The sequence below is a fragment of the Arachis stenosperma genome, chromosome 2, assembly GCF_014773155.1.
Source record: "Arachis stenosperma cultivar V10309 chromosome 2, arast.V10309.gnm1.PFL2, whole genome shotgun sequence".
NCBI lineage: Eukaryota > Viridiplantae > Streptophyta > Magnoliopsida > Fabales > Fabaceae > Arachis > Arachis stenosperma.
In genome coordinates, this window is record NC_080378.1 from 8,770,246 (window position 1) to 8,795,301 (window position 25,056).

Consider the following 25,056-nt stretch of genomic DNA (forward strand, 5'->3'; position numbering starts at 1 on the left):
AAAAAAAAAAAGAAAAACCCTAAATCCCTTCACCCGTGACCCAGTCACAGTCACACACACTCCTATCCTCTCTGAAACTGAACCAAAATTTTGAACTTGAGAGAAGCTACCGCAGCCCACAATCGCGCAGCCACTGCAGCCCACAGCCATTGAAGCCCGCAGTCACGGTATCCTGTAGCCACCGCAGCCCATAGCTACCGCAGCGACGGTTTTGACCCTCGCATCCCCTACCACTCCTATCGCGTTGTTGTCATCGCCGAGCTCGTTTTTCCTGTATTCACCAGTGTCACATCCTCTGTCGTTGTTGTCGCTCGCCTTCCCTCTCGCCGCCGGTAAGCACTATGACTTGGATTTTGATAATACTTGGATGTTGATAATACTGTTCACATTTTGCAGCCTTCTCCTCGTTGTCTATTTGCTGGTTTAGGGTTTAGTAATTGATTTTGATAATACTTATTATTTGTTAGTAATTGATTTGCTTATTAACTGAATTTTCTGATTTTGTTAATAATTAGATTATGTCAAATTTGTTTGCTGAGGTTATTGACTTATTTTTGTTCATAATTTTTTTTGTTGTATGTTATAAATGGAACAATCATAAAGTGATTCACAGCCAAAAAATAGTGCTATTCAAGAATGATTGAAAGAATGGTACTAATACTGATATTATATTTATTTAGGAGGCAGAAGAAAACAATGAAGAGTTGAAAACGACATATAAAACCTGTTGATCTGATCCAGATGGGAAGAAATTATTGCAGGTTGAATTTGTTTCCTTTATGTCTATGGGGACTCTTATTTAATTGTTTTAAATTTGATTCATTATACAAAACACAGTTTGCTCCCTGGTTCCATGTAGAAAATGAGTCAAATATAGGTACCATTCTAATAGTTGCCATCATGTATTGTGGTACTTTGGATTTTTGTAGAAAATCTAAACTACTGGAAATCACGGTGAATGAGTGAATATACCAGGAATACAGATCTAATTCTTTTGTTTATTAGCCTTTTTCTTTTGAGTACAAACATATCAAATTGATAAGTTAAATCTATCTAGTAAGCAGCTTAGCACCAACTTTATCCTTTTTTTTTTGAAACAAAGAAAGCTCAACACAATAAAGTGGAGCATAAACAACCAGAAAATAAAAGATGTCTGCCTACAAAAGTTATCAATCCCCTTGGCATCTCCGGCATTGCTATCAACACCCAAAAGGATCACTGCAAGTCCATTCTTGGTAGCTCAAAACCGTCCTTCTTTGTATAATCTCAACACCTGCTTCTTTATTTTTAAAAATTCTGTCGTTCCATTTCAACCAGATGTTCCAAATCACTGCAAAGAACCCAGTCAGTCACGTCTTCTGCTCTTGTTTTCTATTGTGCATGCCAGTTCAACTTTCAAACATCCCTTTCATGGTTTCAGGAACAGCCCAAGCTATACCAAAAGACCTCAACCAAGTGCACCACACCTGCCATGTAAGCTCACATAGAAGAAATAAATGCTGAACATATTCTATCTCCTTTTTACACAGAACACAAATATTATCACTATGAGGAATAACACCCAATCTACTCAACCGCTCTTTGGTATTAACTCTACCAACTAGTACAAACCATCCAAAAAGCTCAACTCTCGAAGGTACCACGCCTCTCCAAATTGAACTTGTGAAACTATAGCTCGTGATCTCGTCCGACAAAGTTTCCGATTGTATGACCTGCATAAAAGAGTTAGTAGAAAAAACACCTTTTTTTTTATCAAACTTCCAAACTACATTATCATCTCTACCAGTTGATAGCTTCACTGGCTTTAACCTATCATGAAGTTGATGGACAAGTTCCAACTCCCATTGGAACAACTCCCTCCTCCAATGGAAATTCCAAATCCACTCTAACCCATCCTGAAATCCACAATCCCGTATCACATATCCCTATTGGTTTGAAATAGAGAAGAGTCTTGGAAAACTCGCTTTCAGAGGACCACCTTGAACCCAGTTATCCATTACCAGGACACTAACCATTTTTTCTCTTACCCGATGTTCTTTTATATTCAATTGGCATATGTCTTTCTAAGGCTCTCCATTTACCAGTAAGGTCTGATATGCTAGCATTACATTCGGGTTCAAATTGTTACATGAATAAACAATCTTCTTCCACAACAAGCAATCCTCCTTTGAAAACCGCCACCACCACTTAAACAAGAGTGTTGTGTTCCTAAGTACTACATCTCCAACCCCCAAGCCTCCAACCTTTTTTGGTGCCTGAACCAGCTCCCACTTAACTAGAGGTATACCATAGTTTCCATCCTCCTTACTCCACAAAAAGTGCCTCTGTAATGCAATCAGCTTATCAGCAACCGCTTTCGACATCTTGTACAGACTTAGGTAGTAAATCGGTAGGCTATTCAGCACCGATTTAATGAGGAAAAGCTTACCTGCTTTGTTTAGAACCTTCGCTTTCCATAAGCTAAGCTCCTCTTACACCTTATCTATGATCGGTTTCCAAGTCTTCACCAAGCGCGGGTTTGCCCCTAAAGAAATCCCGAGGTATCTAATAGGTAAGACAGCTTGCTTGCACCCCAGTAGACCACACACCTGATCAACCCATCCCTGCTTGCAGTTCACCGAGATCAGATTCGACTTATCAAAATTGAAGCTCAATCCGGACATCAGCTCAAAACACCGCAACAGCCTCTTATAATTCACAATCGTCTCTATCTCCGGAGGATAAAACAAGATGGTATCATCTGCGAATTGGAGATGTGACAATTCGATATGATCTCCCCCGACCAGTAGCGGAGTAATGCATCCGTTCCTAACAGCTTCCCGCAACATCCTATGTAAAACATCGACCACAAGCACAAACAGAAGTGGTGAAAGAGGATCCCTGTCTCAAACCCCTCTCCATGTTGAACAGCTTGGATGGTGACTCGTTAACCTAGACTGACATAGTGGCTGTACTGACACACTCCCTATAATTAAGCAGCTGTTCTCTAGTGTTGCTCTTGATCCAAAGATGATAGAGACTTTACTGATTCTTATTCTAAAGGTTGAAATGCCGGTATCCATGAAAGAATTCAATTCGATTAGTCTCTGTAACATGGTTTACAAGATCATTATGAAAGTCCTTGTTAATAGACTACGTCCTCATCTTGCAGAGATTATTGCCCCACTTTAAGGCGGGTTTATTCCGAGACGAGAAACTCTTGACAACATCATTATTGTGTAAGAGATTTTCCACTTTATGAAAAAGATTAAATCCAAGAAAGGCACCATGACCTTTAAGATTAATCTAGAGAAAGCTTATGAGAGAGTTGACTGGAGGTTTTTTTGTAACAGCCCAGACCACCCGCTAGCACGATATTGTTCGCTTTGGCACACAAGGCCTCACGGTTTTGCCTTTGACGATAGGGATGATAGCCGAAGCCCCCCCACTCACTCGTCAAAACGCGTCATGCTAGGGAAAAGTATCCACACCCTTATAAGTCATGCTTCATTCCCCTCCCTAATCGATGTGAGACCTTACAATCCACACCCCTAAGGGAGCCCAGTGCCCTCGCTGGCACATCGATCTGGACTCTGGTTTTGATACCATCTGTAACAGCCCAGACCACCTGCTAGCACGATATTGTCCGTTTTGGCACACAATGCCTCACGATTTTGTCTTTGACGATAGGGATGATAGCCGAAGTCCCCCCTCCCACTCACTCGTCAAAACGCGTCATGCTAGGGAGAGGTATCCACACCCTTATAAGGCATGCTTTGTTCTCCTCTCCAACCAATGTGTGACCTTACATTTTTGGCCTATATCCTTCAGAACTTTGGTTTTTCCAGTTCTACAGTCAATTTGATTATGAATTGTGTCACTACTTCCTTTTTGTCTATTCTTTGGAATGAAAATCATTTGAATGATTTTACTTCTGGTCGGGGACTTAGGCAAGGAGACCATATGTCATCCTATCTTTTATATTGTGTATGAAGAGATTGGCATGTTATATTAGTCATCAGGTTGATCTTTACTTGTGGGAGCTGGTTGCTATTTTTAAAGGAGGACCACAAATATCCCACTTAATTTTTACGGATGATTTGCTTTTATTTTGTAAAGCTACAAAGAGACAAGTGCAAAATGTGATGGTGGTTTTGGAGAATTTTTGCGAAGCATCTGAGATGAAGATTAATTTGGAGAAGTCTAAAGCGCTTTACTCCAAGAATGTCTATGCGACAAGAAAAGAGATCTTCACTAGGGTGGTCTCCATCAAATTTGTCTAGGACTTGGGCAAGTATCTTGGGGTTTACCCTTATCCATTCTAGGGTGACCCATTCAGTTTTTAATATTGTCCTGGATAAGATTCGGGGTAAGCTAGCAAGCTGAAAAGGGAGTTTGCTCAACCGAGTAGGTAGACTCTGCTTGGTCAATTCCATTGTAGTCACTATTCCTACAAGCCAGACGCAAGTCTCTATTTCCCAAATGGATTATCAATAAATTAGAGTTTATAATAAGGAATTTTCTTTGAAAAGGACAAGCTGATGGAAAAGGATCGAATCTTGTTAGTTAGAAGGTGCTGGTTACTCCAAAAAAAATATGGAAGTTTGGGAATTAGAGATCCTTATTGTGCAAATATTGCTTTTCTTGGGAAGTTAGTTTGGACTTTTTTCCATCAACCAACCAAGTTATGGATCCAATTGTTGGATGCCGAGTACCGATAATCTCAATATGACTGTTTTTATTGTCCTAAGAACAAGGCTCTCACATTTGAAAGAGCTTTTGCAAGGCTTGAGAAGTGTTGAAGGATGGATTTGCTTGGTGTATTGGAAATTTGAACTAGAATTTCTGATTTTTAAAGCTGGAGGAGAGAAGAGCAGTTATCTAATGAGATGGATTATGTTCACATTTCTTATTCGAACCTTCGGATATAGGATATCTGGTCAGTTGGTAGGTGGCATTTGAATACTCTTTATTCTCCTCTATCTCAGAATATGAAATGTAATATTCTTTTTTACAATCCAGATGTGCAAACAGGTCTGGAAGTAGATTGGTATTAGTATGAGACTGCATCCAATTAAAGTCTATGACTTGTGCAATGGTTACTTATGGTTGTGTAAGCAACTTTTTTATTGGGAGGAGTAGAAAAATTGGCTTTGGCTTTGGCACCAACTTATTTTGAAGAAGCCGAAATTTTTTACTTGGCTGTGTATTAGAGAGACTCTTCCTACTGCAAGTTTTCACTTTAGAAGATGGATGTTGTCATTGGCACATTGTCCAAGATGTCTTTCTAATTAGAAATTAGATTTATATTATATTCGAGATTGTTCAAAAGCTTAGCTTGTATGGCACATGTTGGATATTTCTTGTCATCATTGGATTCGAAGAATTGCATGGTTCTTACATCATAGCAGAGAGCATCCTTTCAGATTCTTTTCGGAATTTTGGTGGATATGACCATAAAAAAATAATGACATTTTTAATCTTCATCATGAGATTTGTCATCTGAAAAAAGTTATTTGTCTAGCTTTAGTTTCAGAAAAAAGAGCTTAGGAGTATTTTTGAATTACAACGTATGTCCCTCTCCTTTATTCTAAGTGGTTCTTGGAATCTTCCATCTATAAATACTTTCAAGATTAATTGTGATGCTAGTTATCCTAATTATGATGATAATGTTGGTTTTGCTTGCGTTATCAAAGATTGTAATGAGTGTTGACAAAGGGAGTGTGTGAGAATAATTGAGAGTAATAGTATTTTTTAAGCAAAATTATTTGCTATTTGGAGAGGTTATCTCTTAGTCTGAGATGTAGGTTAATGAGATGTTATTTATGAGACAGATTGTGTAGAACCGTTTAATCTTGTTACAAATAATCAAAATGATTTTGAGTTTATTGATCTGTTGGTACTCAAAATAAAAGATATCATGCATTGAAATTGATGAGTTGATTTTCATTTTATTACGAGAGATGCAAATACGGCAGCGGATACCATAGCAAAAATGACAATAAAGTTATAATTCAATCAAGTGGAACTTTCCTCTTTTTAAGAGGAGTTTGAGAATTATCTTAAGTGGGAGCGCTCCTCTATTTAAACCGTTCTTGACTTTTATTTTCTTTCTTGTTGTTTGTTTAACTTTTTTAAGTCACCAAAAAAATTATCAAAATAACTTTATAGTATCACAATTTTTTAATTTAATTAAAAACGTGAAAACCCTTCATTCTGGTTGTTAGAAACCACACTTAACCAGCAGCTCTAAGTGTGGTTGAGTTAATGTAACGTTAGAATGTTCTATATAAACAATTTTGTGAAGCCTAGCGTCTAAATGAGTTTTACCAGTGCTTAGTTCTCATTTTTTTTTTTTTACCTTCTTTGATTCGCATAGCTACTCCCTCTCACTCGCAACTCTTCTTTGCAAACATATATATAGAATTTCACATAAAGCTTGATAATTTTAAAGTGGCATATGCAATCTTCACTTGAGTCATCACTCATCAACCAACATAAAAGAAGAGACATAACACTAAGGAAGCAAGCTCAGGCACAGAGTGAGAAGGGTGGTGACTACTAAAAGAGCTCATCACCTGAAACTTTGATTTCTTCTCACAAAACAGGTTCTTAATCTATATCCATCAGTAGTCTCACCATGTTGTCCATTTCCGTTTCTTTGATTTTTAATGATATTGTCTTGTAATTTCTTCTCATCATGTATTAATTAACAAGTTCTTTTGTATAATATAATTTAGAATTGATTAGCAATTTGCTGTATAATTAATTTGTCATTTTGTCTACTTTCGGCACTAATTGGGGTAGGTTAATGCCTTTTAAAATGCATCATATTCAAATTAAATTTGTTGTTATGTTCACATCTATGAGAATCACACATAAATAAAGGCTGTATGTGTTTGGTTAAATGGTTTACTTAAAGTTGATTATAGATCAATTATCAACTGATATTTTTTTCACCGTTTTTTTCTTCTTTAATTCATATTTTTATAGCATACAGATACATGGAATAGATTCTCTTTTTTTAAAAAAAAATTATTTAGTAAAGTGTGATTTTTTATTTTATATTTTTTAAATAAAACTAAAAAATATATATGAAAAAATATATTAAATAATAAAAAATATATTTTATCAAATAATTAAAAATATATATATAAAGAATCCGCTTCTCCTATAAGTCACTGGTGCTACTAAGTACTACTTGATATAAAAAATGCTATAGTTATTATGTATTTCAATATTTATGTATGAATATAGATATTATTTAACTAATTTTTAATATATTTTATATTTTATTATATATTTTATAAAAATAATTAATTTAATAATAATTTTTTTGTATTTACATAATATAAAATATTAATTTTTTATTAGTTAATATTAATTAATATTTTAGTATTAAATTATTTATTAATTCATTTTTTAGAAAAGTTTAGAATTTATGAGTAAAAATTTAGAATTTATAATTTAAAATAAAAAACAATTTAAAAAAATTAGTTAAAATGGTTGACCCCTAAAAGATTGGCTCCTTGTTGCCGTAAATGTTGCGTTGGCGTGATAGTTGAACATCTTTAATTTAGCCTAACTTTTGTTGTCTAACAACCCTTTTCTTCTAGTGATGTTTTTATTTGTGCATTAAATAAAACTTGAGATTAAAAATATAACATTATTGTATGCGTATATATATTCACATCACTCATTTATTAGGATGTGTTTAACTAATACTTTAGGATAGAAAGTTTGAAAATAATAAAAAAGGTAAATTAGAAAATATTTATTTCTATATTTTTACTATTTAATTTCTATTTTTGATAAATTAAAAGTTAAATAAAATATGTCCCAATACAAAAATATCTTCTATAAATATTTATACAAAAAAATTTTAGACAACTATTTTTTTTTTGTTTATCTTACATTTAAATTAACACTAACTACTTTTTCCTTTTTCTACACTAAAAGCGTTGGCATTTAGCTTTCATCTTTTTATATCTGTCTTTCACTAAACAACTTTATAGATCTAGCCATATGTAGTTTTAAATATTTTTTTAAAAAGTAAGGAACTTAATACAGCTACGTACTTGGAGCAACAAAAGTATAAAGAAATTAAACAGAAAATATAATTATCAATTCAAAGTTATTTTTGACATTACCATCAACAACTATTAAGATCAACTACTCTTTATAGTTTATAAATAGTGATGGATCCAAAAAATTTTGATAGTGAGAGCAAAATATATACAATATAATAAAAAAATTTTATAATAAAAATATTATGTGTACATAAAAATCAGTTATTAAATTATTCATTAATCGTTATATATTTATATATAAATATATATATTTTTAATTTGTATTTTTTATTTCAATATGTATACATGTGATTATTTTTTATGTACATATAATATGATTAGTATTTAAAATATATAATTTATAAATTAAAATATTAAAATAAAATGATAACATATAATTTAAAATTTTATTATTTAGGTTTTATATTTTTAAAAAATTGAGTAAGCTTTTTCTTAATAATATAATCGAAATATCTCTCTTTTTATATAGAATAATGTTACATATTCAAGTTTTTTTTGTTAATTAATTTCAACCAAATTAGTCTAAGATAATAAAAATCAGTTATGGCTAGCATTATTCAAAGTCTTATTATTTAATTTAATTAGACTTAGTTCATAAAAAGATTTAAATGTGTAGTATTATTCTTATATATATATATATATATATTTAAAAATTTACTTCTCATACAATTAGAAGCCAATTTTTATTTAAATTCATAGTTGAAAAGTTCTTTCAATTAATGCAATTGTTACAGAAAAAAATTAAAACTAATATAAAAAAGATAAATAATACTCTTTCGAGTCGATTTCTAAAAAAAAACACAAATTTTATTTAAATTGAAAATTGATCATTTTAACGACATCTAATATAAAATTCTTAAATTGACTATGAAGTACAAAAAATGAGTAAAAAATTATTGTGGGGTCAAATTCAATAATTTAGTGGGGACAAATAAATTTTATTATCATATATTACTGAAAAAAAAATTCAAATTGTAGTGGGGGCGCTTGCCCCCACACTTATACATGTGCATCCGTCTCTGTTTATAAGTGACCTATTAATAACTTCCGCAACTCCTGTTTCTTAGTTCCTGAAGAGTCTAGTGTTCCTTTCTATTCATATGTGCTAAATGATAGCAAAAAATCCAATTAGCCACCTATTACGCTCCTCTTTTTTTATAGGTACTCTTGTTCAGCTTTTAAAGTGTTATTTAATTGTCTCTGAAATAGTCTACAATCTACCATAGTCAAACAACTAAGCACACCATACCTGCTAAATAAACTGATACCGAAAAAATAAGTGGTGAAAGTTCTCAACATCCTCTTTACATAAAACACACACAGTATCATGTTGATCAATCCTGCCTAACCTACATAATCTCTCCTTAGTATTGACTCTGTCAACTAACACAAACTAGGTAAATAATTTAATCCTTGGAGGCACTAAACCTCTCCAAATAGAACTAGTGAAACTATAGCTCGTAATCTTCTCTGAAAGTGTTTCCACCTGCAAAACCTGCACAAAAGAGTTAGTAGAATAAACGCCTGATTTATCAAATTTTCACATCAATCTATCCTCTCTCTCTCTCAGCTATTAACTTGACTGATCGTAGAATTTTATGAAATTGGTTAACTAGTTCCAACTCCCATTGAAATAGTTCTCTTCTCCACTGAAAATTTCATATCCATTCTAGCCCATCCCATAACCCACAACCCCCTATAACAGATCCGATTTTATTTAAAATCAAGAAAAGTTTTGGGAAAGTGTCTTTCAACACACAAGATGGTAACCAATTATTTTTCCAAAATCGAACTCGTCTACCATTACCTATCTCCAAGTATAAACTCCTGATCATCTTCTCCCTACCTCCTGCTTTGTAATCTGTAACTGACAAATATTCTTACATGGTCCCCCTCTAGTAGGTATAGACTGATGACACAGCAATACATTAGGATTTAAATTATTATAAGAATAGACAATCTTTCTTGAAAAACCGCCACCATCATTTGAATAATAGTGTTGTATTTCGAAGTACTCCATCCCCCACACTCAAATCTCCTAACTTTTTTGGAACTTGTACTATTTTTCATTTCACTAATGGTATTCCATGTTTACCGTCTTCATTACTCCAAAGAAATCTCTTCTGCAGTGAGATTAACTTCTCTACTACACTGGCAAACTATTAAGTATTGATTTAATAAGAACCAGTTTACCATTTTTATTTAAAATTTTCACTTTTCACAAACTGAATTTCTCTTTCACGTTATCTATAATCGGCTTTCATATTTTAACAAGTCTCGAATTCGCTCTAGGTGAAACACTAAGATATTTTACTGGCAATGATGCTTCTTTATACCTCAACAAAGTGTACATTATTCTTCGCATTCATTCCCTCTCACAATTAATTGAAATCAAAGCTGAATTTATCAAAATTAATATTCAATCCAAATATCATCTCAAAACACCGCAAAAACTGCTTATAATTTCTAATTATAAATTCATCCTGTGATAAAACAAGATGGTATCATCTGCAAACTTTAACACCATCTTGTTTTATATTTATATAACAAATAAAATAAAACAGTTTTCAAAACTTAAATCTCTTCTCCACTTTTGGTTTCTATTTTAAAGTGGTCCTTTTTTTCCGCAGCTATATAGGAAGTGAATTGAAGTTTGGTTAGTTGGAAAAACATGGCCGCCACTACTGCTGCTCATTCAACATTAATTCCACCATTTGACATGTTGGAACACGTGATCAATTTCAATAATGTTAAAGACCTTGAAGACTTGACTCTATTTGGTAATCACAAGATCTACGCGGTTCCTTCCAAATATAGGAAGATGGATGAAGAAGCTTTCACCCCTCAATTGATCTCAATAGGACCCATTCACTTCGGCAGAAAAAAGCTGAAGGACATGCAAAAGCTAAAGTATATGTACTTGCAGTTCTTCTCGGAGCGTTTCTCAAACCAGGAAGCCATTACCATTATGAAGGCATACAAAGGTTTTCTTGAAAGCCGTGTAAAAGGTATAAGGGAGTGTTATGCGCACAAGTTCCCAAAGATAAGCAACGAGAAATTTGTGGAAATAGTGCTGCTAGATGCTGTGTTCATCGTGGAGCACCTACTGAGGGAGAGGGCATATTTTCAAGAATATATGTTAACCAACTACGTTAGAAAAGGTATCAAGAGGGACTTACTGCTTCTTGAGAATCAGCTTCCATTGTATGTGTTGGAGGAACTCTATAATCACGCAACCAAAAATTTACGTTGTGGCCCTTTTCGTAAATTTATCCACCGTTACTTCGACTCTCTTAGTCTGTACGTGGAATATTCAGAACGTGAGTATGAGCCAGTTCATTTCCTGGATTTCGTTTGGAGGTGCTGTGCTCCCGATCAGCAGTTTTGGAACGAAGTATGGGGTGCAAAGCATGCAATTTTGCAAGTGAACGCAAGCAAGTTGTATGAGGCTGGGGTAAGTTTTAAGGGCGTTGGTGCTAGATGCCTGACTGACTTAACATTCAGGACCATGCGGCCATTCAACGGCAATTTACTTTGCTTGGGTTGCTTGCCATCATCATACTTGGAGAATTTCAAAGTTCTATTGATACTCCCGCAGTTGAAAGTTGATAATGCAACAATAACTGTTCTGAAGAACCTAATGGCCTTTGAGCAGATTTCTTATCCGAATACACCTTTCATCATCAGCTACGTGTCTCTGTTGTGCTCGCTCGTTCACACCAAAGAAGATGTAGAGTTGCTGGTGGAGAAAGAATGCATTTTCCGAGAACAGGTGAGTGATAAGGAAGTGGTGAATCTGGTGAAGGACCTTTCTAAGCATGTCATTTCCAGTAAGACGCGCTACCATGAAGTCATAACACAACTCACACTCCACACCAAGAGTGGCTGGAAAAAGGCCATGGGAACAGTCAGCAGGGTGTATTTCCGTGACACTTGGAGAGGCAGTTCCACCATTGTTGGCATTTTTGTCCTCATCTTCACTGTCGTCACCTTCTATCGGAATATTCATGCTTTAGTTTCTAAACAAAACTAATTGAGCTTCCTTTTAATTTCTTTTCATAACCATCACTTTTGATCAAAACCTAGCTATCATTTAGCCAGCAGAATATTTTTAAAGTAATGTTAGAGAGACAAAAAAAAAAAAATAGAACTTGTCTTATTTAGTATTCATTAATTATTTATTAATTGTCACAATAATTAATGAATGTTAAATAAGATAAGTTATGGCTATTTTTGGCTGATTTTTTGTAGTTATCAAACATTTCCATATTTTTATACCATCATACAGTAATTTTAACCTCTCTTATCGAATCTGAAATGTTTATCAAAGACAACCTAATTATAGCTATTTTTGACTGAATTTTTGTAATTATCAAACATTTTCATATTTTTATACCATCATACAGTAATTTTAACCTCTCTCATCGAATCTGAAATGTTTATCAAAGGCAACCTAAGTGAATTCTAGATGGGTATATATATTGCAGATATTGTCTGGAATTTCATATGCAGCTTTCAAGTATCTCTCTTGATTTGACATATTAGATTTATTGTAAGTTTAAGATCCAACGATTCATTTACCGAGGATCATTCCATTTTATAAATACTTTAATAATAACACAATTTAATCTCAATATAGTTTTTTTAATGAAAACAAAATAATATATTAAAAAGAAAAATAACACCATAACAATAATATGTACATATTTTTATTCTCTAGTTATTCTCTTAATAGAAAAAAAAATAAAATAAAGGTTCTCAATCTAGTTACTCTCTTAAAAGATTAAGTGGTCCTTAGGAAGAAGCATTAGCCAGTATTTGAACAAGTTGTCCAATCGGCATTTACAAACCCAGTGTTGCTGAAATCAGTGCTAAGTGGAAAAAGAGATCTGCGACAACAGGGGCTTTCTTGAGGTAACAAAGTACCTGCACAGCAGTTTTGTAGTGTTTATAAGTCGTTAGAAATTTTAGATACTGGCACTACAAAAAAAATGTTAAATATTATTAGATTTAATGACGGAATAAATTTAATAGTATAAATCTTGTTAGTAATTATTTATTGGTAAATTTTTTTTGTACATTACTAATTACCAACAGATCTAGCGACGTGAAACTGAGAATTTGCTTAGCTTGAACACACATTAGCTTTTTTAACTTTCATAGCTTGGAGTCATAGTTAGCCGTATAATATATGTGCACTTATTTTACTTGTTTTTTGTAATGTGAATATATAGATATATGTATGTGAAGTTAATTATGACTATGTATTATGTATCACGTAAGATAACTTATATTTTTTTGTTTTTGAAATTTATTAAAAATTAAAAAAAATTATTTTATTTTAATTTTATCTAAAAAAATTTTATTTACATCAAATATATATCTATTAGTTAAATTTTTAAAAGTTTAGGACTAATTTAATAATAATGTATGATAGTTATATATTTAATTTATTTATAATTAAAGATTGTTCTTGTGAAATTATTATTAAATTAGTTTTAAATTTTTTGAAAAATTAGTTGTTAATGGTATATTTGATATAAATCGAAAATTTCTGAGATAAAATTAAAATAAAATAAAAAGTTTAATTTTAATACACTGATAGTGTAAAACGTTTTACACAATCATGCAATCATATTCATTCTTTTGGATAAACATTCATGCAATTAATATGAAAAGTAGTTATTTTACTAATGTGGTATTGTATGATTGGATGCATATATAAAATTACTTTACTCTGACAGTGTATCAAAATTAAATTTAAAAATAAACTTAAAAATATTTTAAAAATTTTTAACAAACTTTAAAAACAAAAATATATTTTAATTTATCCTATTATGTACTATTATATTAGATCTTGGGTAATCAATAAACTAACTTATTTTTTTTATTTTGGCTTATATTTATTTCAGATTTATTACATATTCATATATAATACATTTATACTATTTTCTTTTTAAAAACTACTTGCTGTTGCTATATTGCAATATACATTATACATATTGAACTGTTTACCTATAATTTCTTAGGTTTAATATGTTAACAAATAGTTAATCAATGATATACATATTATATATAATAATAATTAATTTTTAATATATATTTTTTAATTCATTGTATGTATTATTTAATTTATTTTTAATATATATTTTATATAAATAATTAATTTTTGATATATCCATATCATAAATGAATTTAAACGCATTGTCGGTGGTATATGATAATATGAGTATATGACCGCATGACTATTGTGTTTCCTTGTGACCTCATTGCCACATTTTATTTATTTTTGTACCTGTGGGTCATATTAGTAGGTTGTGGACATAAATTTTATTGATCATTGCTGTCTATCTGCATTATTATAGCTAACGAAAAAGGTCTACATTATTATTAAGAATTTGCTTAGCTTGTTGACCAAAACCACATTAGCTTTCATCAGGTTCATTATTTTCTTAACTTGGAGTCATAGTTAGCAGTATAATATATGTGCACTTATTTACTTGTTCTTTGTCGTGTGAATATATAGATATATGTGAAGTTAATTATGATCATGTATTATGTAATGTATATTTTTTTTTGTCTTTTAAATTTGTTAAAAATTTAAAAAATATTCTTAAATTTTATTTTATTTTAGTTTTATCTTAAAAACTTTCGAGTTGCATTAAATATACATCCACACAGCTAAATTTTCAAAAACAACCACTAAATTAAAATACTATTCCATCTCAAATTCTCAAATCCATTTATAAGTTATATTTATGTATACATATATAGTCCATTTCTTTAGCCTCCCTTCACCTATCACAGGACCCACATTCCACTCAATTAAGTTCACCGGTCTACACACTATTCATCCAATTTTCGTATATTCATGGTCATTCTTCATTTTAATACATCAGGTTGCTATATACATATTTGTCATTTCATCTATTTATCCGTAGGTTAACATGATAGATATATAACATAGTCCTACCTACTGCATGTGAATTACAATATAGAAGTGAACATGGTCAAGTCAGCTATAAATATTATTATAAGATCCAAAGTTTGTCGTCCCTGATTAAAATATAGAATGGGTTTTATAATAATAAACAATGGTGGATACCAAAATTAATAAAATAAAATAATACAACTAAAATTTGAAGATAAAAAACGAAATACAAATGTAAATATTTTAAAAATAGAACCGAGACATAATTAATTATTTTTAAATTGATTGAAAACTTGAAACCCTTCATCTCTGGTTGTTGGAACCAGAGTTATCTAGCTTAATTTTCTTTTTTTTTTTGGTAATATAACCAGCTTAATTATGGTTAAGTGACTTTAGAATGTTCTATATAAACAATAATGTGAAGCCTAGCTAAATGAGTTTTATCAGATTCTTCTCATTTTTTAAAATCTTCTTTGACTCTCATAGCTGCTCCTTTTCACTTGCAAGTTGCAACTCATCTTTGCCATTACTGATCAAGAGCACTTGGAAACTTTGACTTATTCCCACAAAACAGGTTCTTAATCTATATTCATCACCAATCTCATCATGTTATGTCCATTCTATTTCTTTGATTTTGATGATTGTCTTGTAATTTTTCCATATATATGTTTTCTGTATTAACTAACAATTTCTTTAAGTTGTATAACATAATTTAGAATTGGGGTAGGTTAGTTAAAAAGCCTTTTAGTTAGTAAAAAAAAAAGCCTTTTAAGTTAAAATGTTCTCTTATATTGAGATCTAGAAATGCAAGAGATTCTACTACACCATGGAAAGGTAATTAAACAATTGTCCTAAGTGTTTTTGCCATATCATCAAGTGATTTCCTTTCTGATATGTTATGTTCACATCTGATCTATGAGTACACATAAAGGCTGTGTTTGGTTAAATGATTTCCTTGCCTTTTTTTTCTTTTCTTTCCTTCTTTTATTCATGTCTTTTATATCATAACAAATTGGTTGGGACTCACATACATAAATGCCCTCTTGTAAATTAAAAAAAGAAAAAAAAAAACCATATTGATTTCTCTCTCTTAGTAGTTAGTATTTTTTCATTGTTAAAATACATACAGGAGCAGTTATTCACCAAATTACCAATAAGTCAGCAAGTCACTGAATATATAACGCCCCAAAAGGTTTTCTGCTTGTGGAGGTAAACGTAATTACATTGATGAGCGTATTGCAGAGCGTATATTAGGCTGCGTTTGTTGATCGGTATGAGATACTGAAATAAAAATGTAAAATTGTGTTTAGTAGATGAAATAAAATAAATATTATGTATAAAAATATTGAAATAATATATTTTGTAAAAGACACAAAAACATAACTTATTTTTTTATTATTTTTAATTTAAAATATTTTCATAAGATAAAATAAATATATTAACAACTTGAATTTTTTATAATTTTTAATAAAAATTTTATTATGATAAGCCTATCATGTACTTTTAGAGTATATGTTAGATAAATTTTATTTTTTATTATTATATTTTTTTAATTTAAAAAAATTTAACTTTTAAAATTTATTTCAGTTTATCACCAAACAACATAGAAAAATACTAATTTTAACATTTTTATCTCTTTGTATCTTATTCTTTTAGTCTTGTCTTATTTTATTTTTTATGAAGACAAGACATTGAAATATAGATATAGAACATAAAAATGATAAAATTATGTTTAACAGGTGAGAAATAAAGAGAGATATTATATTTTGGGACACTAAATTAATATATTTTATTTTCTTTTTGATCGAAAAGACAAAAAAATATTGAACAAATACATAACTTTTATTATTACTATCAAATTTTCATAATTATATTTTTTATTCTAAATTTTATGTAAAAAATAAAAATAAATTAAATTTTTATTATTTGTTCTATTTTATATTTAATTCATCGTAAAACAAAATATAAAAACATTAATTTTGTATCTCTATTATTTTGTATCCTATTTCTAATATTTGGTTTATTTTATCTTGTTATCAAGACAAAATACAATGTAATTAAATTAGAAATGCTAAATGGTCCGTAAGATTTGTAATTAGATAAGCTAAAAATTATGTTATTGAATTATTAGACTAATAATATTGAATAAATAACATCATTATATGACCAACAGACTATATTATTTTTAATTAACTAATATAAAAATTTGATCTGTCTTTATTTTTGTGTTTTTCACTAAACAACTTAACATATTTCTACATGTAAATTTATATTTCAACTATATTAAGTATACACTAATAATAATTAGTCACTAAATTAATCATATATATAAAATATATATTAAAATATAAAATAAATATTAAAAGTGAATTAAATAGCAATATGTTTATACACAAATATAAAATCAGTTTTCAAAACTAAAATGTTTTCTTCATTTTTGGTTTCTAATTTAAAGTAATCCTTTTGGCTCACTGCTGTAGGGAACATAAGAAGTGAAGTTTGGTTAATTAGTTGGAGCAAGATGACGAGTGCTACCACTGATGCTACTGATTCAACATTATTGGAGATGGTTAAACACGTGGTGATTGATGTTGACAACGTTGAAGAAGAATTTACTCCAGATGTGTGCATGATCTACACAGTTCCTTCCAAACTTAGGAAGATGGATGAAGAAGAAGCTTCTTTCACCCCTCAGTGGATCTCAATAGGACCCATTCACTACGACACAGAAGAGCTGAAGGGAATGCAAAAGCTAAAGTATAAGTACTTGCAAGACTTCTCGAAGCGTGTCTCAAACGAGGAAGCCATGAAGGAATACAAAAGTTTCCTTGAAAGTGAAGTACAAAAAATAAGGGAGTGTTATGCGAAGAAGTTCCCAGAGATAAGCAATGAGAAATTAGTGGAAATAGTACTGCTAGATGCTGTGTTCATCGTGGAGTACTTTCTGAGGGATTGGGAATTTGATCATCGAAATATGTTAACAAACTATGTTACAAAAGGCATCCAGAGGGACTTACTGCTTCTTGAGAATCAGCTTCCATTGTATGTGTTGAAGAAACTCTATAATTACGTTGCAACTCTCACAGCTGAAGGTTTACCTAAAGATTTTCATGAACTTACCCACCATTATTTTGCATCTCTTCATCTGTATGCGGAATATTTAAAAAGGGACAATGAGACAGCTCATCATTTCGTTGATTTTGTTAGGAGGTGTTGTCTTCCTGACTGGAGCTTAGAATTGTTTTTAAAGCAAGACAATTTGCAAGTGAGCGCAAGCAAGTTGTATGAGAATGGGGTAAGTTTTGAGTGCGTTGGTGATAGAAAACTGATTGACATAACATTTGAGACGAAGAAGCCGTTCAACGGCTATTTACTCTGTTTGGGTTGCTTGCAACCATGCTTCAAGAGTTTAAAAGCTCAATTGATGTTCCCACAGTTGAAATTTGATAACAGAACAGTATGTGTTCTCAAGAACTTAATGGCCTTTGAGCATTACCATTATCCGGATAAACCTTTTATCACCAACTACGTGTCTCTGTTGGACTCTCTGGTTCACACCAAAGAAGATGTAGAGTTGTTGGTGGAAAAAGGATGCATTTTTCGAGAACACGTGAGTAATGAGGAAGTGGTAAATCTGGTGAAGAGCCTTTCCAAACATGTGGTTTCCACCGGTAAGACGTGCTACTATAAAGTTATAAGAAAACTCACACTCCACAACAAGAGTGGCTGGAAAAAGACCATGGGAACAGTTAGGAGGGTGTACTTCCGTGACACTTGGAGAGGCAGTTCCACCATTATCGCCATTTTTGTTCTCATCTACACCATCGTTAGTTTCTATCGCAATATTCATGATTTAATTTCTAAATAAAACTAATTGAGCTCCCTTTTAATTTCTTTTTTCAGAACACAAATAAAATGTCTTTGTTCTCTGTTTTAGTTTCGATATTGATTGATCATTTCATTGAGATGTACAATATATACACATGGAGTGTAACTAACTTGCATACTGTATGTTACATCAACTAACTAATTAACTATCTTAGTTACTTAAGCTACAAGTAATCAACTAAACTAAATGTCAATACATACCGTGACTAATATACTCCCTCAAGTTGAAGTATACAAATTGTGTGTTCCTAACTTGGACAAATTTAAAAAAATCTGTTGTATTAATTTGCTCTCTGCAAATTGTCCCATCTCTAAAATTTTGGAAAATATCATATAATCAAATAACTACGTGTTACATCAAATTGTGCCCAATATCTAAAAAAATCAGCCATCAGTAAGACTTAAAATAATGTTGGATGTTTTTTTTTTTTCAGATTATCAGCTACTTCACTTAATGTTTGTGCTTGGATTTTTTTGTAAAACAAAGGCTTTGAAAACATATTTTACTTGTCGGAGATTTAAATGACCATGCCATTCAATCGGAATTAGGGAAGGATCCTCGAATTTCATAAATTGGGGCAAAAAAAATTTGCTTGTATAATATTTTGTTTAAAAAGAAACAATGACTTGTATGTTTTTAAGAAAATATATAAAATACTTGTAAATGTTTTTTTTTTAAATAAATATATAAAAATATTTTATTTATTTAAATACTGATGGACCAGTTTGCATGACGAGCATGAAATGAAAAAGGTATTCTAATCTCGTTTTCAAAACAGAAAGGAAAAAAAGCTAGCTGATAATCGAATTAACTCCATACATATTTCCATGGATAATTAATTTTAGACATTTATTTGAACAAAAAAAAGAAAGGTGCTTAACATAAGATAATTAGGTAATCATGTGTTTTTTTTTTTTTTTTGGACAATAGGTAATCATGTTCTAGAACTAGAGGGATCTATGTGGCTTAATAAGAGGTTGTATCCCTTTTGTTGTAATGACAGGAGGTTCTTGTGTAGGTTTGTGTTGAGTATTTGGAGTGGCCGAAAAGCCTGAGTCTGTGTAACTAGATGGACTAATTGGAGGGCAAGAAGACACACTTGTTGTTACGCCTGAATCACTTTTCTTGAAAGTGTGGGAGCTTAGATCTCTCTCATGGAAGGTATTTAGCAACTTTCCAATGCGTGTTCTTATAGAACTACTATCATCAGGGAGATTATGGTTTAACAAAATATGTCTATGCTGATATATGAATGTGGCTAAAAAGATAACGAGGGCTAATAAGCAACAAATACCTACAACCAAGAACAGACCCCAGAAGCTTTCTAGTCCTAGGCTTGTAGAAGAAGATACTTGTGCTGCATTGTTATTTGAATCTTGACAACTGCTTCCATTCAACCATGCATTCTCAATTCTTCTCATTTTACCTCCTTCACTCACATCCAAGATTGCACGTGATATGTCTCCCACTAGAGGTGACCCTTTTGGAAACACCTGAATATACATGAACACATAAATTATGTGAAGGTTATAAACTATTATCTCTATACGAAGATAATTGCACATGAGTAGCCATCAAATTAGTAAATATTCAAGAACTGTTATTCTCTCATCTGAAAATTTTCTATTCTCTTTTTTATGTGAAGACAATTACATGTGAGAAATAAAAAAATTAGTAAAAATCTTAAATTCAGTTGTTTTTTTATGTGAAGATAATAATTAAAAATTATTAAATATTAATTTGGTAAAACATATTAAATCGTCTGATTTTTAACTATTATCTTCACGTGAAAACTCAACTCACGTAAATAGCGATTGAATTATAGATAGATGGAACTTACAAAGCCAAAGCCACCAGTTTTAAATCTTGGCTCAACCATGGCATACTTGGAGCAATAAGTTCCAAGAAGGTGCATCACGTAAGGGACTTCGTCAAAAGCCGCATCGATACCACCATTAGCACTTCCTTTTGTGAAGAGATCATTGCATTCTTCTGCAGATTTATATATCTTAAGCTGGTTTTCATGGAACCCCAAATCCTTCAAGATTTCATGAACAAAAGAACCTTCCAAATAACCAACATTCAACCGATTCTTTAAGAGTTGATGAACATCTGTAAATGCTGGTCGTAGTCGTTCAACTGTTAAGAGAGAGGTAAGACTTGCAGTGTAGCTTTGAACCAGAATTTGAACTACAAAAACCCATACTATCACCACAAATCTTCCATAATTGCTCTCCACTCTCTCTTCTGCATAATTGCAAAGTTAACATTTTCATACAGTAAAAATTCACATGCAGTTATTTTCATGAAGTTGATAATTAAAAGTCATTAAATGATAATTTAATTAAATCTGTCAACTTATTTAATGATTCTTAATTATTAATTTCATATAAGACAACTGTGGACGAGTTTTTATCTTTTTATATATGCAATTATTTAATGGTGAAAACTCAGGTGTAGTTAACTTCACGTGAAGTTGATAGCTAAGAGTCGTTAGATAAAAATTTAGTTAAATCGGTCAAATTATCTAACAGTTCTCAGTTATTAACTTCACATGAAGTTGACTGCACCTAAGTTTCTACCTTTATTTAATTAAGAAGAATATATCAAAATGAAAGTGAGTAGACATAGAGACTTACGATGAGAAAATACCATGGTTGAGAAGGAAAACCACAAGCTAGTGCCAATTTGATAAGGCGTAGGCCCTCTAAAACATTCATTGATTCGGTGTTCAAGTACCCAAACAACAAATCCTATGAAAACAAAGGTAAAAAATATTGTTACCCAAAGGTCCCATGTCAATGGCTTCAAGAAGGCCCATGCATTCTTCTTTCTATTGTCTCTTACTGGAACAACCATAGTCACACCAGATTCTGTGTACGGCAATGTGAAATCGACATACTTGGACCTGTTTCCCGTAATTGTTGTGTCCCCCACCACAGCATCAAACTTCTGCACCAATAGACATACATTGCTTCACAATCAGATGAAACTCATGAATAATAAGAATTTAATTTTGACATACACGTAAAATAGTTTTACACGTGCATTCAATTATGTAATAGACAGTTTACTTACTTCATAATAAACTTGGGTGATCAAATCATCATATGTTCCTGCCATCTCGTTGTTGGAATTTTCAAATGGAATGAATTCAAATGGAAGGGCATAAGGCAACGCTTCTACCACAGCATTAAACACATCAATGCAGAACCCGGTGACCTTTGTAGAATTGGTAATAGGATCATGGATTACTTTCACAAATTCAGAGAAGCCATTATCTTTCACTGGGACTCCTATCTTTAACTTGTTACCATTTGTGGGAATTTCCCATCCCTTTGGAACAGAGTAAGAGTCCCCTGGCCATAGAATTGTTCTTAGATTCTCCTTAGAAGTTGAATTATCTGCATCCATGTCTCTGATTAGTCCCTTCTGTGGTGTCCAAAATCCAATGTTCCTTTCACTATTACCAATCACATTAACTATCTCAAATGGTGATGCTTCTAACTTCCCACCACCCACTACTTTGAACTCACCACCAACACCTTTGAATCTAACATTTGATAAAGCTTCCCTCAGCTTCTCGCCGTTTCGCGAAACGCCGAAGTTTTCAAGATCAGTCACGTTGCTGGAGTTGTTGCTCACATTAGTGAAGCCGAAAACAGTGTTGTCAAGCTTCTCAACTGCCATGGCTAATGCAGCAGTAGCATCATAGGCCCATATTCCAAAAACATCCAAATTAACATCAACAAGTGTTGGATTGTCTCTTAAGAACTCTCTTTTCCATCGAGCTCTAAAATCAAGAAGCTGTTTTGTTCTTGGGATATAAGGCCTAACACCCAACACACCTTCCATGGATTCCATAACCGAAGAGTCCAATGAGTTAAAAAGATTAGCAATTCCAGCAGTCACAATCCAAACATAACCTTCATCCATCATTCCAATGTCTTTGGCAATGGCGAAGAGACGAGAGGCAAGACGGGATGTCATGTGAACAACAAAGACTCTAGTTTGCATAGTCATGAGCTTGTAGAGCTCTCTCTCAATGGCATCATTTGTGGCTGAGAAATCAATGGCGCTGAGATAAGGAACACGAATGTATGCTTTCTGAAATGAATTGGTTAGGGATGCAATGAGTCCTTCGCCATAGCCGTTGTCCACGTATATTGGAACCACTTGTTTCCACCCAAAAGCTTGAACAATGGCGCTTATGGCCACGACTTGAGTTAAATAATAATCTTTCTGTGCAATTTGGAACAAGTATGGGGTGTGGAGTGATGAGAGAGAAGGGCTCATTTCTGAGAACGTGAGAATGGGCACGTGCGCTTTATCTCCGAGGTTGATCACAAACATGGCTTCCATTGTTGTGATTGGTCCTATCACAGCTACCACTTGCTCATTCTTTATAAGATCCACAGCTACATCGTCGTAAAAATAGAAAATAAGGGAGCTGATTAATGTAGAAACTTATATGTCTTACTTTTATAAAATTAAAAAACTTCAACATAATAAAATTTTTTTGGAAAACTAAAACGTCGGACGTAAAATTTTTTTGGAGACTTATTTGAGTATTTCCTCTATATTGATACCACAAAACAAGACACAAAATAGTGATAAAGATAGCAATAGTTAAGTCTGTTTCTTGTAAAGAATGTCAAGATAGATAAGTTAGTTTTGCTGAGTATGTGTAGCAGCAGGTAGTATAATTAGTCAAACATAGTTAAAATTTATCTTATTTAATATTCATTCTTCATTGTTGTAATAATTAATGAATGTTCTGTTTTTTTTATTCCCCTAGTATTACCGAAAAAGCAAAGCTACTAATAATAAGAGGGAATATATAGATATAGATAGATGGAACGAACCTTGAGCAGCAGCAGTAACAATGTCTCTTTGGGAGTCCCTTAGAATGAGTTGGAGCCTAGTTTTGTAATGTGGATGAGACACATAGAAATCATGGATACACATTCTGATGCTGTTCAAACCAATCTTTCCAACCATTGCTCCACCAACATCAAGCACCGCTCCCACTTTCACTACTCTTGTTGGAAGTGTTGTTGCACCACTACTGTTTCTTTGACCCATCACTACTATTGCTAACACACCAAAGAACCACCAGAGACTTAGAACCAAGGTGCTACGAGGTTGATGCTTCACCATTTTCCTTGCTATTAGTAATAATAATGTGAAGGTAGCCAAGCAGATAGCTTAAATGTTTTTATTCACGAAAATTCATTATATATGTTGAAAGAGGAAACCTAGTAGTAGTAGGTGCGGTCTGTGGACACAAATATTTTCACCATCTTTATTTTAAAAGTGATTAAAATTTTATTGTGTAAATTTTACTATCTTTTATTTATGAGGATTGCTAGATGGCCAGTAATTTTTGTGATTTTTAGCCATCAAATAGCCATTAATGATGGTTTTAATGGTGTGAGATTGGTGTGAAATTTCATCCAATAGCTCACTTTTTTTTACGGGTTACATGCTGACCAGAATTTAACAAAGTTGTTGCCCTCTAGACTTTTTCATTATTTATATCTTTTATGTAACCAATATATTCATTAATTCATATAGAAAGTTATCAAATGTAAGGGTGATTATAGAAGTGTGTTATTTATACTATTTTTTAATACACTTTTATGTATATCTTTTAAAAAATAAATATATACTACTTTAATAAAAATATACATTTTAAAGTATAACAGAAAATAATAAAAATATTATTTCTATTGATTATATGTTTGAACTGATGGATTATTTTTGTTTTACCAAAGTCAAATCAGTAAAAGAAAGGTAGACTACTGTATCGATATCTCTGTACAACGTGCTTGTATTTGAAAAATTAACAAAAAAAAAATACTATTTATATGACGTTGACGGATTGACCCTGCACCCATCTCACATCGTGATTCTACTCCCACATGTTGGGGGTTTATTTATATAACAATAGCAATTATATATACAATTGTATTTGTGCTTATTAATTTATTGTTGTATATATTATTTTATGTGTACGGTATTAATAAAAATTAAATGCGAGGTTGGTTAAAATATGAATATACTTTACACATTAATTAAAAAAATATTAGGTTCAAATATTTTAATAATAATGTTACATAACTAAATTTAAATAAATTTAATTAAATTAGTCAAATTATTTATTG

The 25,056-nt window shown here is 31.8% G+C and overlaps 3 protein-coding genes across 9 annotated transcripts; 1 reads left to right on the forward strand and 2 right to left on the reverse strand.

The window, feature by feature from the left end:
- Positions 1-162: 162 nt before the first annotated feature.
- LOC130962481 (uncharacterized) lies at positions 163-2,363 on the reverse strand. Its single transcript, XM_057888689.1, has 4 exons — positions 2,082-2,363; positions 1,770-1,895; positions 1,467-1,712; positions 163-339 (listed from the first exon to the last, which is right to left on the reverse strand). Exons 1-4 carry the CDS (start codon positions 2,361-2,363, stop codon positions 163-165), a joined length of 831 nt encoding a protein of 276 aa, XP_057744672.1.
- Positions 2,364-6,316: 3,953 nt separating this feature from the next.
- Positions 6,317-18,998, forward strand: LOC130962226 (putative UPF0481 protein At3g02645). 7 transcript variants are annotated; one of them, XM_057888376.1, is made up of 5 exons: positions 6,317-6,587; positions 12,868-12,983; positions 15,508-15,574; positions 16,130-16,209; positions 17,481-18,998. In XM_057888376.1, exon 5 carries the CDS (start codon positions 17,522-17,524, stop codon positions 18,866-18,868), a length of 1,347 nt encoding a protein of 448 aa, XP_057744359.1. In that variant the 5' UTR covers positions 6,317-6,587; positions 12,868-12,983; positions 15,508-15,574; positions 16,130-16,209; positions 17,481-17,521; the 3' UTR covers positions 18,869-18,998. The 7 variants fall into 7 exon arrangements, with proteins under 7 accessions (XP_057744359.1, XP_057744362.1, XP_057744358.1 ...); XM_057888379.1 differs by lacking the exons at positions 15,508-15,574; positions 16,130-16,209; XM_057888375.1 differs by lacking the exons at positions 12,868-12,983; positions 16,130-16,209 and having other exon boundaries at positions 15,487-15,574.
- Positions 18,999-19,836: 838 nt separating this feature from the next.
- On the reverse strand, positions 19,837-24,049 carry LOC130962482 (glutamate receptor 2.8-like). Its single transcript, XM_057888690.1, has 5 exons — positions 23,755-24,049; positions 21,968-23,307; positions 21,529-21,841; positions 20,730-21,136; positions 19,837-20,382 (listed from the first exon to the last, which is right to left on the reverse strand). Exons 1-5 carry the CDS (start codon positions 24,047-24,049, stop codon positions 19,837-19,839), a joined length of 2,901 nt encoding a protein of 966 aa, XP_057744673.1.
- Positions 24,050-25,056: the final 1,007 nt, after the last annotated feature.